Consider the following 11969-nt stretch of genomic DNA (forward strand, 5'->3'; position numbering starts at 1 on the left):
CGAACCGGGGTTTCTGCTCTGTGATATTTCTGATTGATTGTTTGTTCTTGTACAAGGCATGTCTTCGTTATGATGTCTGCTTCCGCATTCATAATGGATTGGGCGGAGGGTCTATCGACCGCCGAATCCAGGATGGATATCAGATGCATTTCCTTGTGGCACTGCATGAACAGGAGGAGGGTAGCTAGGGCTCGCTACTGGGGTCGAGTATGCCCCTGGGATAGGTACGGATTCGTACGTCTTCTCGCCTGGTGCGGCACCCACGTGCTCGTTGATATTTTCAACCTGCGGCGGTGTTGGTGCTCCTACAGGCGGGGGAGAAGGTGTGCTCGTATGTACCGACGGAGCGTCGAAGCCTTCCTGTTGTTGTCTCGGGGTAGCATGCTGGACGCGAATCGGCGGGGGTTGCAGCTGGAAGGGCTCCGGGGCTCGCATAGGAGATTTCGGAGTCGCATATTGCACAGAGTAGTGCTCGCCGTTTTCCGCGGACGAGTAGGGATCGTGCACTGGCGTCGCTGAGAAAAAGGGAGATTTGGGAGTGCGAGCGAACCCAGGGGTGTTGGGCGCAGACTGAGTACGAAGCTGAGCCAAGTATAGATCGGATCTGGCTTTGTCGCGCATGTCCATGGTTTTTCGCAGTCGTTGCTTGCTGTAGAAGCGGTAGAAGATGATAGCGTGAATGAGAATGACGATCAATTCAATGACAATCTCGATGATGGCGCAGACCAGGCCCCAGTCCTAGGGTTTATAAAGTTAAAAATCTGGCAACAAGATGAGAGAAGCGTCGGAGAGAGCCCTACCTGCATACGGCAAATAAGCGAATACTTCACTTCCTGGCTGAATAATTGTCGTCGAACATTGTCTTTGCACGACCAGCCCCAGAGATCTTCTCCATTGCCAGTGGCCTTGCTATTCTGAAAGACTGCAGCGCCAATAACCCACATCACCGTGTTGAGGGCGAAGAAGCAGACAGAGAAGACGGTGTAGTAAACCGCTACTTTCTCTGCGCGTCGATGGCCGCCCTTCCAATAGCCGTAAAACACGACCAAGCAAGTGAGTAGGGATACAGAGGCCATGACCAGGAGGAGGACCTGCGGCCATGGATTCGTGCCCACTGCCCATGGCGGAAGGTTGTTTCGTGGAGGAAGGCTCTTCGTCGCATTGAATATCAGGAAAGAAGACGACATGAGTGAAAGAACAATGAGACTGCAGCTGAAGTTGACGAATCGTAGAAACACCTTGGCTAGCCGTACGCGCGTTTTAACTTTCTAGACCAGGGTCAACAGAGGAGATCGGTCTGAAGTGATTACTGTCTTCATCCTGCTTACCAGATCTTTCTCGTTCTCCTTCTCCGTCAACTTCTCCTGCTTCTCGAGTATATACTCTTCACGAAAGGTTGGGCTAAGAGGATTTAATGTCCGGGCAGTTCCAGGAGTCTTCAGAGCGCTTTTCAGCGGGGAAGCCGGCGTCATAGGAACATTCGCATGTTGCGAAGGCCCATTGTCCGCAACATATCCAAAGCCAACATCGGACACATGGTGCTGAGGCGCCGTCTGGACCGGAGGGTCTGCGAACGGGGATCGCGAGCTCTCAGTCGGTCCAATAGGAGAATGGACAGACGTCGCTTCTGCAAACCGGGCTGTTCGAGGACTCTTCAATGACGATGCCGTCGACTCTGATGAACTGCGTGCTGCGGGAACTCTGCCATTCTGGCCGTTGTTTGCCATCGTTGGGTGTGGTTGCCCGACAACTTCGATAGGGCTAACTGGTTCGTGAGGCAGCGGTCCGTTGAATGTCGACATTGGAAATATTCCGTCTTCGTCCTATGCAGTCAAGTCTTGTCGAGTCGGTAGACCAGAAATTATTAGAGTTGAAAGACCAGCTCTCAACGACAGTGCGACAGTAGGGTCGATAATTTGAACAGACCCGATGGCTGTTTACCTAGATCGAGCTGGGTTCTCAGTCGCAAAAATGCCCCCTTTTGATACTTCACAAAACGGAGCAAACTTGCTGTGCAATCAGTTAGCACGAGTCCAGCGAAGCCATCTGGATACAACCTACCGAAAGAAAAAAACAACCCTAAGCTAGCTCAGGTGTCACCTCGAGTAAATATTAATGAGGTTAACTCCCTTGTAATCGAGGCGATTCTCGGATCTGCTACAAGAGAGAGTCAGCGGGGCTTTGGGCGAATAAAGAACACTATTATATGCGCCGATCCGACAGAGGTCAGGGTCTGGTGTATAGTACAGTATCACTTACCTGATCTGGAACCCGTCCTGTGCGACCTTCCGCGAGACCTGCGCAGGTTGGAACAAAATGTATACAACAAAACGCCTAGACGAAGAAGCATAAGCTGTGAAATAAGAAAGGAAAGACGATGACAAGAACACACGACTTTCATGGCCGTAGTCCCGGTGCCTCTCAATATCAATGATCCCGCGTCTTGACCGTCTTCTAAAAAAAGCGGGGGACAGTCGGGCAAGCAACCTCGAATGAATCTGTTGGCGCCGGAATCCATGCTGGAGGGCGCCAGCCAGAGGGCACCAGCAACGGTATCTCTGGGATGATTGGACTTGGGAGCAATTGAGCATACTGCTAGAAGGAAGAAGACTCCCAGGATGAACCGTTTCGTTTCCAGCGACAGGCAGTGGATAAGCCAGATGACTGGACAGAGCGACGGACGCTAGAGCGGACGCTTTGTTCATCACATCGACGATGAAGCCACTCGCGGCGCAGAAACAGCTTCTTTTGAAGCCGATGCACTTGCTTTCACATCCTCGAGCAAATCAGCATCGCGATCATCGCTGCGACCTGCAGTGCCGCTCGATACAAGCCAACCACAACGCCCTGTTTGGCGCCGAGAGCAAGTCCGCCATGTCTAGTACCTACTCCGTAAGTATAGGCAGAGTACTCACGCCTCGCCAGTCTTTCAGTCATCGGGGGGGATCAAGCTCAGGACCAGCTGAGTGGCTACGGGCATAACTCGGTTGGTCGCATATCTATACTTCCGTACTCGAGTATCGCTATAACGATAGTTACCCAGGCATGCCATGGAGCGGCAGGACTGGTCGCCTTCAGTACTTTGTGTGTTTCCCCTTCTAGGCCAAGTAATGAGTGAGCAGCTAGCTGACTATGGCACTTAGCTCTAATTATGAGGAGCCAGGATTCTGCACGGGGATCTCCTCCCGCTGCACTAATGGCACTTTAGCTGCAATGCAAGTCACACGGACTGGATGCCGTCTTCAATAACCCAGCACAGGCATCCTAAGGCGAAAGCCCGGGGCCAGTCGTGAAATCCGGCTTGCATTAACCTTGGACTTTGTCCTTCCTTCAAATCACAACTGAAAATAAGTCCTTGCTATCCCTCCGAGGAGACGATCTGAATGGACGGCGCTATGGCTGTCGCCAAAAATAGCCCATCAGCACTCCTCACCCCAGATTGCTAGCTGATCGATTCTCAGGCCTATCGGGGTGAAGGATGCATCTCTGAAGAACCGCTGGTCTCTATTTATTCCATCTTCCTGTGGACTCCTTGCCGGGAATGCGCCTCTAGACCCTGCAATTGACGCGAACTGAATTGCTAAAATATGTGGCTGCCACAGCAAGCAGTGAATTATGGCCTTGATTGTTTTTAAAACTGCGAATTTTCAGCCACACCTGAGAACTAATCTCCTCGCTTGATCTATGATGGCTTCTTGGATTCATTCATAACTGTGAGAACGATTATCTCGATCTCTGCTGTTCAGTTCAGGTGGATATGTATGTACATTATCACGAACACATTTCCACCCTTACTTCTTCCTAGATGATTGTGCTTCACCTTTGTAATGCGCCACGCTGTTGCAGTAGAATACACTTTTGAAGAAGTAAGAAGTAAACATGGATATCGTCTATACAAGAGACACATGTCCTTTTCGTAGGCGCTAGAAGCTAAGAAATCCAGACATCATATCCAAATCACTACCCATGTTGTACTACTGTAGCTGTCTTTCTACGATTTAATATATTTCTCGTCATATAAGTCGCTTGTCTTCGCACGCATATTATATACCGGTAGTACATTACAGGACAGAGTGATAGGTTCTTCAATCGCTATCCACCCGCGTAGCTCTCCATTGGACATACTCATCTACATCGGAAAGCATCTTGACGTGGATATTAAAATCATACTTGATACACCAAACAACATGATGCACCTAGAGCACCCAGCCTTACGGTACAGCTATACTACTTCACTAATGATTTATCTCCCAATAACAAAAATAGTCAAACCCCAGTTTACAATATCATCCTTACATCCAAAAGTCACAAACATACCATCCTTATTTCCCTCCCAATAATAATAACAACACCGCCGCTTCTTCTTGCCATTTGGTAGTAGCTTATAATATGATACACCAATTAAGAGTTAGGATCTAGATTTCTAAAACACTTGGACCAATTATCTCTCTGCATCGGCAAAACTTACCGATGATTAAAACCGAACGGCGCGCGCTAACTCAGCCATTATTATTCTTTCTCCGTTGGGTACCTAGGTAGGTAGGTAGGTAACTACCTAATTAGGCCGTCTGGTTATAAATTATAGTAATCTGGATTATATCATGAGTAGAGTGTTTTAGAAGGTATAAATGACATAACTTAGTTACATTATTCTGCTAGGTAATCGCCCTGTTAAATAGAAACAACATCCTAGCTGAACCTCTCTCTATATAGTTATAATTTTCTCCTTTTTGCTTGATAATATCTCGTATCGAGAATAATTAGAATAATAACACAAGGTTATCTCCTACCAGTTTATCTTATCCCATCCCCATCCGTATTAAGAAACATATTTCGTTAATTAATTAGTTAACTATGTACATATATACATAGTCAACAAGCCAGCCTAGAAATCGAAATACGTAGCGTTAAGCCACACTTATCTTCCTAACTCGGTGTCTAGTCCCGATTCCCGAATCTATACCAATTTAAGGGTCCAGGGTCCTGCCCAACGGTCTGGTCTGTCTGCCTGACTAACTGGAGACAAGATAGACTAATTGACAAACTAGTTGACTGGTTGGCTGGGCTGCGGCGTTGCGGCGTTGCGGCGGCGTTGCGGGGCACAGAAGCAAGAAATCAGAGGGGTCAAGAATAATAATGTACCTAGTTAGTTAGACTAGTAAGATATTTTAGTTGGGGCAAGATTCAGCCAGCCCAAGCTGCCACTTACATACTCTAGTTGAACTACTAAGTAAGTTACTTGCTGGCTTGGAACAACAGTAACAGGAGAGGAAGGAGGGTTTTAGTTTGGCTGCTCTCTGTAATACATCGACATTCTCTAAATTTACTGTGATCGTTCGCTGATATTGTTCGGTTCGGGGTCCATGTTTGTAGAGTACAGGAACCAAAAGATAACTATTAAATAAGCCCCGAGTTCGTGTCTGATCTACAAAGGTGGATATAGCGGTTCCTTTTGCCACCGAGTAGCAATTTAGTTGTCAGATTGATTGCCGTCAGCAAGGAAGGGGATCCAGTTATTGTATTCCTGGATGGGGTGCATAAGAAAGATTTTTCTCTTCTTGATGTGTAATGTTGTTCATTAGATAATTTATGATCGCGGTTTATGAGAGTCGAAGATGATTGGATGTTTAATGGAGGAGGTCGGGGAAAAAAAAAAGCAAGTTGACGGGTTCCTGTGTATTATTATTGAGATGCAATTCGACAGCTTAAGATATGCATGGCGGACGTCAGCAAGAACGGGATCTCCGCCCACATACCTATACTTCGTACATGACTTGGTATATAGGGGGATAGATGTGATAGATCCTGTTATATGCAGCTTGTCCCTGGATGCTTTGCCCTTTGAAGGATGGCGAAAAAGAAAACCAAGCTCGAATCCAATTATCATGACAACAACAGATACTTACTGGATAGCGGGACCATGTGCCTGGTTACTACTACGGGGAAGAATTGGCCTCCCGGAAGTGAAGGCCGGGAAGAGCATGGGTCTGGATCAAGGAACTCCATCACCTTCCCATAAAACAAAGCCCAAGTCGCATGCCTTACGCTGAGCTAGAGGAAGCCTAGAGGAGCTGAGTAGTTTAGTATTGCCGCCATGCAGATTGTTCAATAGATCTGATCTCAAACTAGGATTGTTGGGGGTCCTGGAGTTCAGGTCGCTGCACAACATCGCCCTCTTTGGTGCGTTGATCTACGGTCTGTGCCATTCCAGGTTGCTATGACTCGGCCAGATCGACGGGTTCAGCCATCCCCCAGGGATCGAGAACAGACGCGGACGAGAATGAACTGGACGAAGAAGGCCCTTGACGGATCTAGCACCCTGCCTGACAATCATAGTCCAGGGGAAAGAGAAAAACGATGCCTGGATGGGCGTTGATTCGTTGTGTGCGCCGACAGAGTCTGACGACAGTGACGACAAAGTGGATAACAGGGAACTCTTAGAGTCTTGAGTTTGATCGAATCATGACGGACAATATGAGAAGATGAGGCGAAAAAGGGAAAAGAGGTCAGGCCAGGGTCGCTGATTAAGGTGTTTTAGCTGGAATGGATGAATGAATGAGTGAATGCGTCGCCAGCTCTGTCTGCCTTGCGTGCCGATACGGAGCCCTCTGTTCTTTTTGACTTCTTCTGATTCCCTTGACTCTATCCAACTATCCAACTATCCAACTGTCCCTTTCCCCCAGGGAGAGAGACGTTTCAGCCTATCAAGGGTTCCGTTCGGGGCGGGTTCGATCGCGGTCCGACAGTGTGGCGGCCATGTCTCCTCCGTCTGCGCCTCATAGCCTACCTAAGCCGGTATGCGGGCTTGTTTTCGGTTGAACTTGAACACAACCAGAAATAAGCAAGAGAAAACCGCTACTAGCCTGGCCCGTGACCCCGTTCCATCATGGTGCGCCGTCGGGACCCCCTGGGGAGTGGGCCAAGACACCGTGCGATCTGCTGGTCCAGGCGGTTGAGCTTCGAGTCAGGAGGCATCATTATTATTGATTGATTCATTATTTCACTGGATTTGTGCTGGACCAGCCACAGAGACGATTTGTCCGCCGCAAGCACACAGCCTCATCCGTCCGTGTCGTTCGTCCATCCGATGGCAACCAGATGGAGCCCGCGGCCGAAGTCTGCCTGCTCCTTGAAACAGGTTGTGGTTTTGCTGAGCGGTGGCGTTGCGCAAGCCTCTCTTCCAGAAGGGTTACTGCGTACTCCTAGGTTATTCTTATTCATGGTTCATGTTCAATCATCAATAGTATGACTCGTCCAGCGTCCGCCGCGGTGGACCAACCACGTCTGCAGGAACTGCCGCAGCAATTAGTTATTGCTGTCTGCTGTCTGTCAGACAGTCAGCAATCTTAATCTGAGTTAGTTAACTAACTTAGCTAGTAGTCAGTTGGGGATCGATATTATTCTCCGTTGGCAGAGTGGCGTAGGTAAAGACAGGCGGCTCTAGTGTAGGCGACTATTGTCGAGGAGATTTCAATAATAAAGGCCCGAGTCGGTATTGTATGTATTGCATGGTACTGTATGGTACTGTATGGTATTATATGGTATTATATGATATTATATGGTGTCGTATCATACACACGTGACCAGCCAGGCTACGCGAGGCTGCGTCCGTCGCGTCATGCCGCTGTCAGCAGCGTGAAATCGAATTACCATACATACCGTACGCCAAGCCCGGGCATCGACCCGAACCAGAAAGAGAAAGAGAAACGTCCAGCCACCCGATTCCAATTGAATTGAATTGCAATAATCCTCATCGCTGCCAGAGAAGAAGCAGAAGCAGAAGCAGAAGCAGAAGCAGAGTCTGGAAAGATCAGATCACTCCTACTCCACCAGAGAGTCAACGGGGAATCAATCTGAGAGTCGCTCTTTTCTCCTTCGCTTACAGACGAGGCGTCGTGAACATCTCTCCACTACTAGTTACTACTGGCCTCTCTCTGGCGGCTCTTGTTACATTCTGCGCAACCACCTTCTCCGCCCATTGTCCCCTCCCTTACCCAATTCTGGCTTGTGCCACGCCCTCGCTCTCTCCTCTCTCTTCTCTCTTTCAACTCGCCCTTTCGGGTGCCATCTCTGGTGCTCCCCTCGCAGAGAAAAAAAAAAAAAAAAACATCGTGCCCTCGTTCCCGGGTTGTCCCGCCCAGGAATCGAAGCAACCGTTGTCGCGTTTGTTTCGTTTTCCTTTTTCCCCTGCCCGACGACCTAGGTGAAACCGCTATCACGTCCTTTTTACTACTATTTACAGTACTGCTACTACTGCGACGACGACGACGACCACGACAGAAACGAACACCCGCTCTTGTTCGCCCAGCAACCTTATCCCGGTGCCCGCCGCCGCCTTTGCACCGCCTGATGGCCCAGCGCATCTAGCGGAGCCTCAGTTCCAGCGCTTGATCGCGTTTCGCCAGCAGGCTGACTAGCTATTTTTGTTCCGGCATCTCCCAAGTGTCGCGAAGAGAGCCTCGTCGGCAAAAAAGCTGCAAAAAAACGGGGGGGAAGAGGAAATCAGAAAAAGGTGATCAAACTTGAGCGAAGCTGAGCCGTCAGCTTGCGCCACACTCGGTTCCAGGCGCACGCCCCACGCCCCGGGTCGTTACCAGTATGTCGCTCGTCCATTTCTCTTAGACTCTCTTCCATCCATGTCTCTCGCGGGAGGTGATCAATCTGTAACTCGACTATCTATTCATCTCCCGTCCTCCCCCTCAAGTTCAACGGCTGCGATCGCGTCTGCAGCTGTCTTGTGTTGCTAGATCCCCCTCGACTGACATGACATTGGGTCTAGCTTCTCACTACCATCGCCAACCCTTCCAGGCTGGCCCCCGATACAACAGTCCGTTCATGGCTGGGCCAATGCAGTCCAGTAAGGATCCCGTCGCCATTTCGAATCCCCTGCCCGGGAATTCCACCTCGATCCTGACGAATCCTCCCGATCCACTCTCCTATCTGAAGCATTCGACCTCGAAACCAGAGTCCCATCTCAGCTCCATTGCCAGCGCCGGATTGCGCACATCGCCTTCCCCAGGCCTCTCGAACCATCAGAGACAGACGTCCCCGCGGATGGCTTCGACGACAGCAGCTGCCGGTCCGGCGGAACGGCCGCTGGACCAAGAGAAAGAGACCGACCAGAGTCGCTCCCAGGCTCCCAAGGACGCTCCAGCTCCCGGCGACAAATCCCACGAGTCGACGTATTCTTCGCATACCGTGAATGAATCCATGGATAGTGCAAGTAAACCAATGCACGTGCCCTCCGAGGACATGCAGGTAGACCCTCAGTCGAACGTGCAGGACACGTTCGGGACGGGCGACGGTCAAAACACATTGATGAACAATGCCACAGTCGCTAGCCCTGGCCCCATTGAAGACTCCGCGTCCCAGGATGGCGATCGACCCCATCACCGCGGTGAAGCCGACATTCGAGAAGAAGCTAACAAAGCCTTTTCGTATCCAATGCCTGCTGCAGGCCTATCAGACCCACGTCGTGGCCTCAGCTTGCCTCATTCGGGATTCCATAGGGGTAGTCCACGCTCGCCGTCAGCGAAAAAACATCGGTGCCCGTACTGCGCGACTGAATTCACAAGACATCACAACCTCAAGAGCCACCTGCTCACCCACAGCCAGGAAAAGCCCTACGTCTGCCAGACATGCCAGTCCCGCTTCCGCAGACTGCACGATCTGAAGCGACATACCAAGCTCCATACTGGAGAGCGGCCACACATTTGCCCGAAATGCGGGCGCAGATTCGCTCGTGGAGACGCTCTGGCACGCCATAACAAGGGCCAGGGCGGCTGCGCTGGGCGGAGATCCAGCATGGGTAGCTACGGAGGAGAGGAGGAATACGGCGAGGGCCATCCTGGTGGTCCGGAAGATGCTATGGATGGTCTCATGTACACGGCAGAGCCCGAGCGGATGGACGAGGAGGATGAGCGACGACTGAGTATACCCGGCATCAAGAAGTACGATGCGCCCTCAGACTCGCTTCCGCGCTCTACGGTCCCTCCGGCGAGCTACCAGGCTCGCCAGCCCAGCACGTATCCCCCAATTGCTGCCGGTCGACCTTCTCCCGGCGGTCTCTTCCCTCCTCCTCCGAGCCACGGCGGGTCGAGTTCGTCGACTTCCCCAATCTCCCAGAGCGGCAACATGACGTTCCCGCCGCCGGGACAGCACTCTGGCGCTGTCTTCCCTCCGTCAAGCATCACAGAAAGCCCGAAGCCTCTGTCGCCTAATGCGATGTCATCGCATCAGCTAGGCCATGGCCCTGAGGCTATGCATCTCCACCGTCCACACTCTCCCGGTCCCGCGCAACCGTACCAGCAGCAGCAACAACATTACAGAGCGCCTACACAACCTCCGCCAACGACACTAGGCCTTCCTCCGCCGCAGCCCGGTGCTCCGCAGCTCCCTCTACCTCCCGGTCTCACGCCGCCCGATGCTCGGTATACATTGCATAGTCAAGCCCCTGTTCAGCCACCCTCTTCGATACCCTCGAAGCACGCTCCAACGCAGAGCCACTCCAGCAATCACGGTGCTCCCGCAGCGAAGGAGCCGGTTCAGAATAGCGGCAGCTCGTACCCGGGGATTCACGATACCAATGGCGGCGATCAGTCTCGGGAAGACCTGTGGGCGTACATCCGGTCCGTGCACGAGGAGGTTGCCGGATTGAAGGCTGAAGTAGCGGCCTTGAGGGCACAGATTTCTGCCAATTCGAATGCAACCACCAGCTCCACAATGGTCCGTCCTCAGCAAGTGCAAGGAGAAGGGGTTGGCGGGAGTAATCAGCGATGAAATGGCGTCCTAATCGGTCATCTATCCATCGTGGAGCTACTTCCCATATTCATTCTTCGCACATGGTCGCTCTGACCAGTTCTTGTGATCAGACGTGCTTGTGACATTAGCCTCGACTTCATACCCTAATCCGTGACGGTCCATTAGCCTCTAGGACGCTCGTACTCTGTGATGAGATACGTCGTCTGAAGCTTGTCGAACGACCTTGCGTGCGTTATACCACTTGTCTATACCCCGCTCTTTCTAAAACTATTTCTCCTTAACTTTTATATTTCTTCCTGTGTCGAGTTCTAGATATGAGAACGGCGGCGCCCGTGTCATATTTCGTGTCGTGTCCACAGGGTTTGATATCGTGTTGTTACGTTTTAAATGTGTCTGATGTGATGTCCACCTAGCTAGGCGTTTTCCGTGTCGTCCATCTTATCCACGTGCTGGTTGATGTTGTTTATTCTCTTCTAACTTCAGGTACTTTCTTCTATTCTTTGCTCTAGGTGCCAGGTGGTAACCGGAGGGCGGGGTTTTACGGAGCGTTAAAATATGGCAGTTTGATTCTTGATCATGTCGGTTGGTATTCTTTTTTTCTGTTTGTTTACTTTCTTGAGTCTAAAGGACTACCACTACACTATTACTTTAAGCCGGATGGGTTGGCATAGGTCTTTGTTGAGTTGATACGATATTAGCACTTGGAGCAGCAAATTCATTTTCTTGCGACGTGGTCAAAAAGTTACTATGTATACTGTCGCATCATCATTAACCGCAAGTACCAAACCGCTACATTTCCGCATTAGGCTACCAGACTATCTTGAAGCAAACGATCGGGAGCCAGAATATGATATAAACTTTTTAACTCTGGATATGACGCCCGTCTTCCAAGTCATTGCCTCCTAATTATCTCGCCACCCGACCAGAAACCAAGAAGCCACATATAGCTTAACTGAAGTGTATACTGTCCAGATTCCCGACTCCAGAATATCGGGAAGAACGTCAGAAAAGAAAAAAAAAGGAACATGTCCCAATCAATAGAAACCCTCGCCTTCGAAACGATAGTTAGTGACAATAACAACGACAGACTAGATCCAGACCAGACCAGATTATTCCTGTTATTCAGTGGCAAGTACTGGTAGTAGGAATTCGCCTATATTCTGATTTCGCTTAGTAGCGTAGCTAATAAAAAAAATAAAAATAAAAAT

The 11969-nt window shown here is 50.4% G+C and overlaps 3 protein-coding genes across 3 annotated transcripts; 1 reads left to right on the forward strand and 2 right to left on the reverse strand.

Moving 5' to 3' along the window:
• Positions 1–111: 111 nt before the first annotated feature.
• On the reverse strand, positions 112–1802 carry C8Q69DRAFT_509084 (hypothetical protein; the record flags this gene model as incomplete). The annotated part of the gene is made up of 3 exons (XM_028633055.1): positions 112–738; positions 801–1268; positions 1329–1802. The coding sequence occupies 3 exons, from the start codon at positions 1800–1802 to the stop codon at positions 112–114; spliced, it is 1569 nt and encodes a 522-aa protein (XP_028482770.1).
• A 51-nt stretch (positions 1803–1853) lies between these two features.
• C8Q69DRAFT_60231 (hypothetical protein) lies at positions 1854–2763 on the reverse strand. Its single transcript, XM_028633823.1, has 3 exons — positions 2260–2763; positions 2062–2157; positions 1854–2010 (listed from the first exon to the last, which is right to left on the reverse strand). The coding sequence occupies exons 1-2, from the start codon at positions 2703–2705 to the stop codon at positions 2097–2099; spliced, it is 507 nt and encodes a 168-aa protein (XP_028482771.1). The 5' UTR covers positions 2706–2763; the 3' UTR covers positions 1854–2010; positions 2062–2096.
• A 5837-nt stretch (positions 2764–8600) lies between these two features.
• On the forward strand, positions 8601–11144 carry C8Q69DRAFT_60281 (C2H2 zinc finger protein). Its single transcript, XM_028633824.1, has one exon. The coding sequence runs from the start codon at positions 8764–8766 to the stop codon at positions 10777–10779; it is 2016 nt and encodes a 671-aa protein (XP_028482772.1). The 5' UTR covers positions 8601–8763; the 3' UTR covers positions 10780–11144.
• Positions 11145–11969: the final 825 nt, after the last annotated feature.

This window comes from Paecilomyces variotii, assembly GCF_004022145.1.
Source record: "Paecilomyces variotii strain CBS 101075 chromosome Unknown C8Q69scaffold_10, whole genome shotgun sequence".
Classification (NCBI taxonomy): domain Eukaryota; kingdom Fungi; phylum Ascomycota; class Eurotiomycetes; order Eurotiales; family Thermoascaceae; genus Paecilomyces; species Paecilomyces variotii.

Excerpts from the sequence above, each read along its gene's own strand:
- C8Q69DRAFT_60231 (XM_028633823.1), bottom strand. The coding sequence starts at position 2,705 with ATGAACAAAGCGTCCGCTCTAGCGTCCGTCGCTCTGTCCAGTCATCTG. Across the intron at positions 2,158-2,259 it reads CAGGACGGGTTCCAGATCAG|CAGATCCGAGAATCGCCTCG; the intron begins GTAAGTGATACT and ends TCTCTCTTGTAG.
- C8Q69DRAFT_60281 (XM_028633824.1), top strand. The coding sequence starts at position 8,764 with ATGACATTGGGTCTAGCTTCTCACTACCATCGCCAACCCTTCCAGGCT.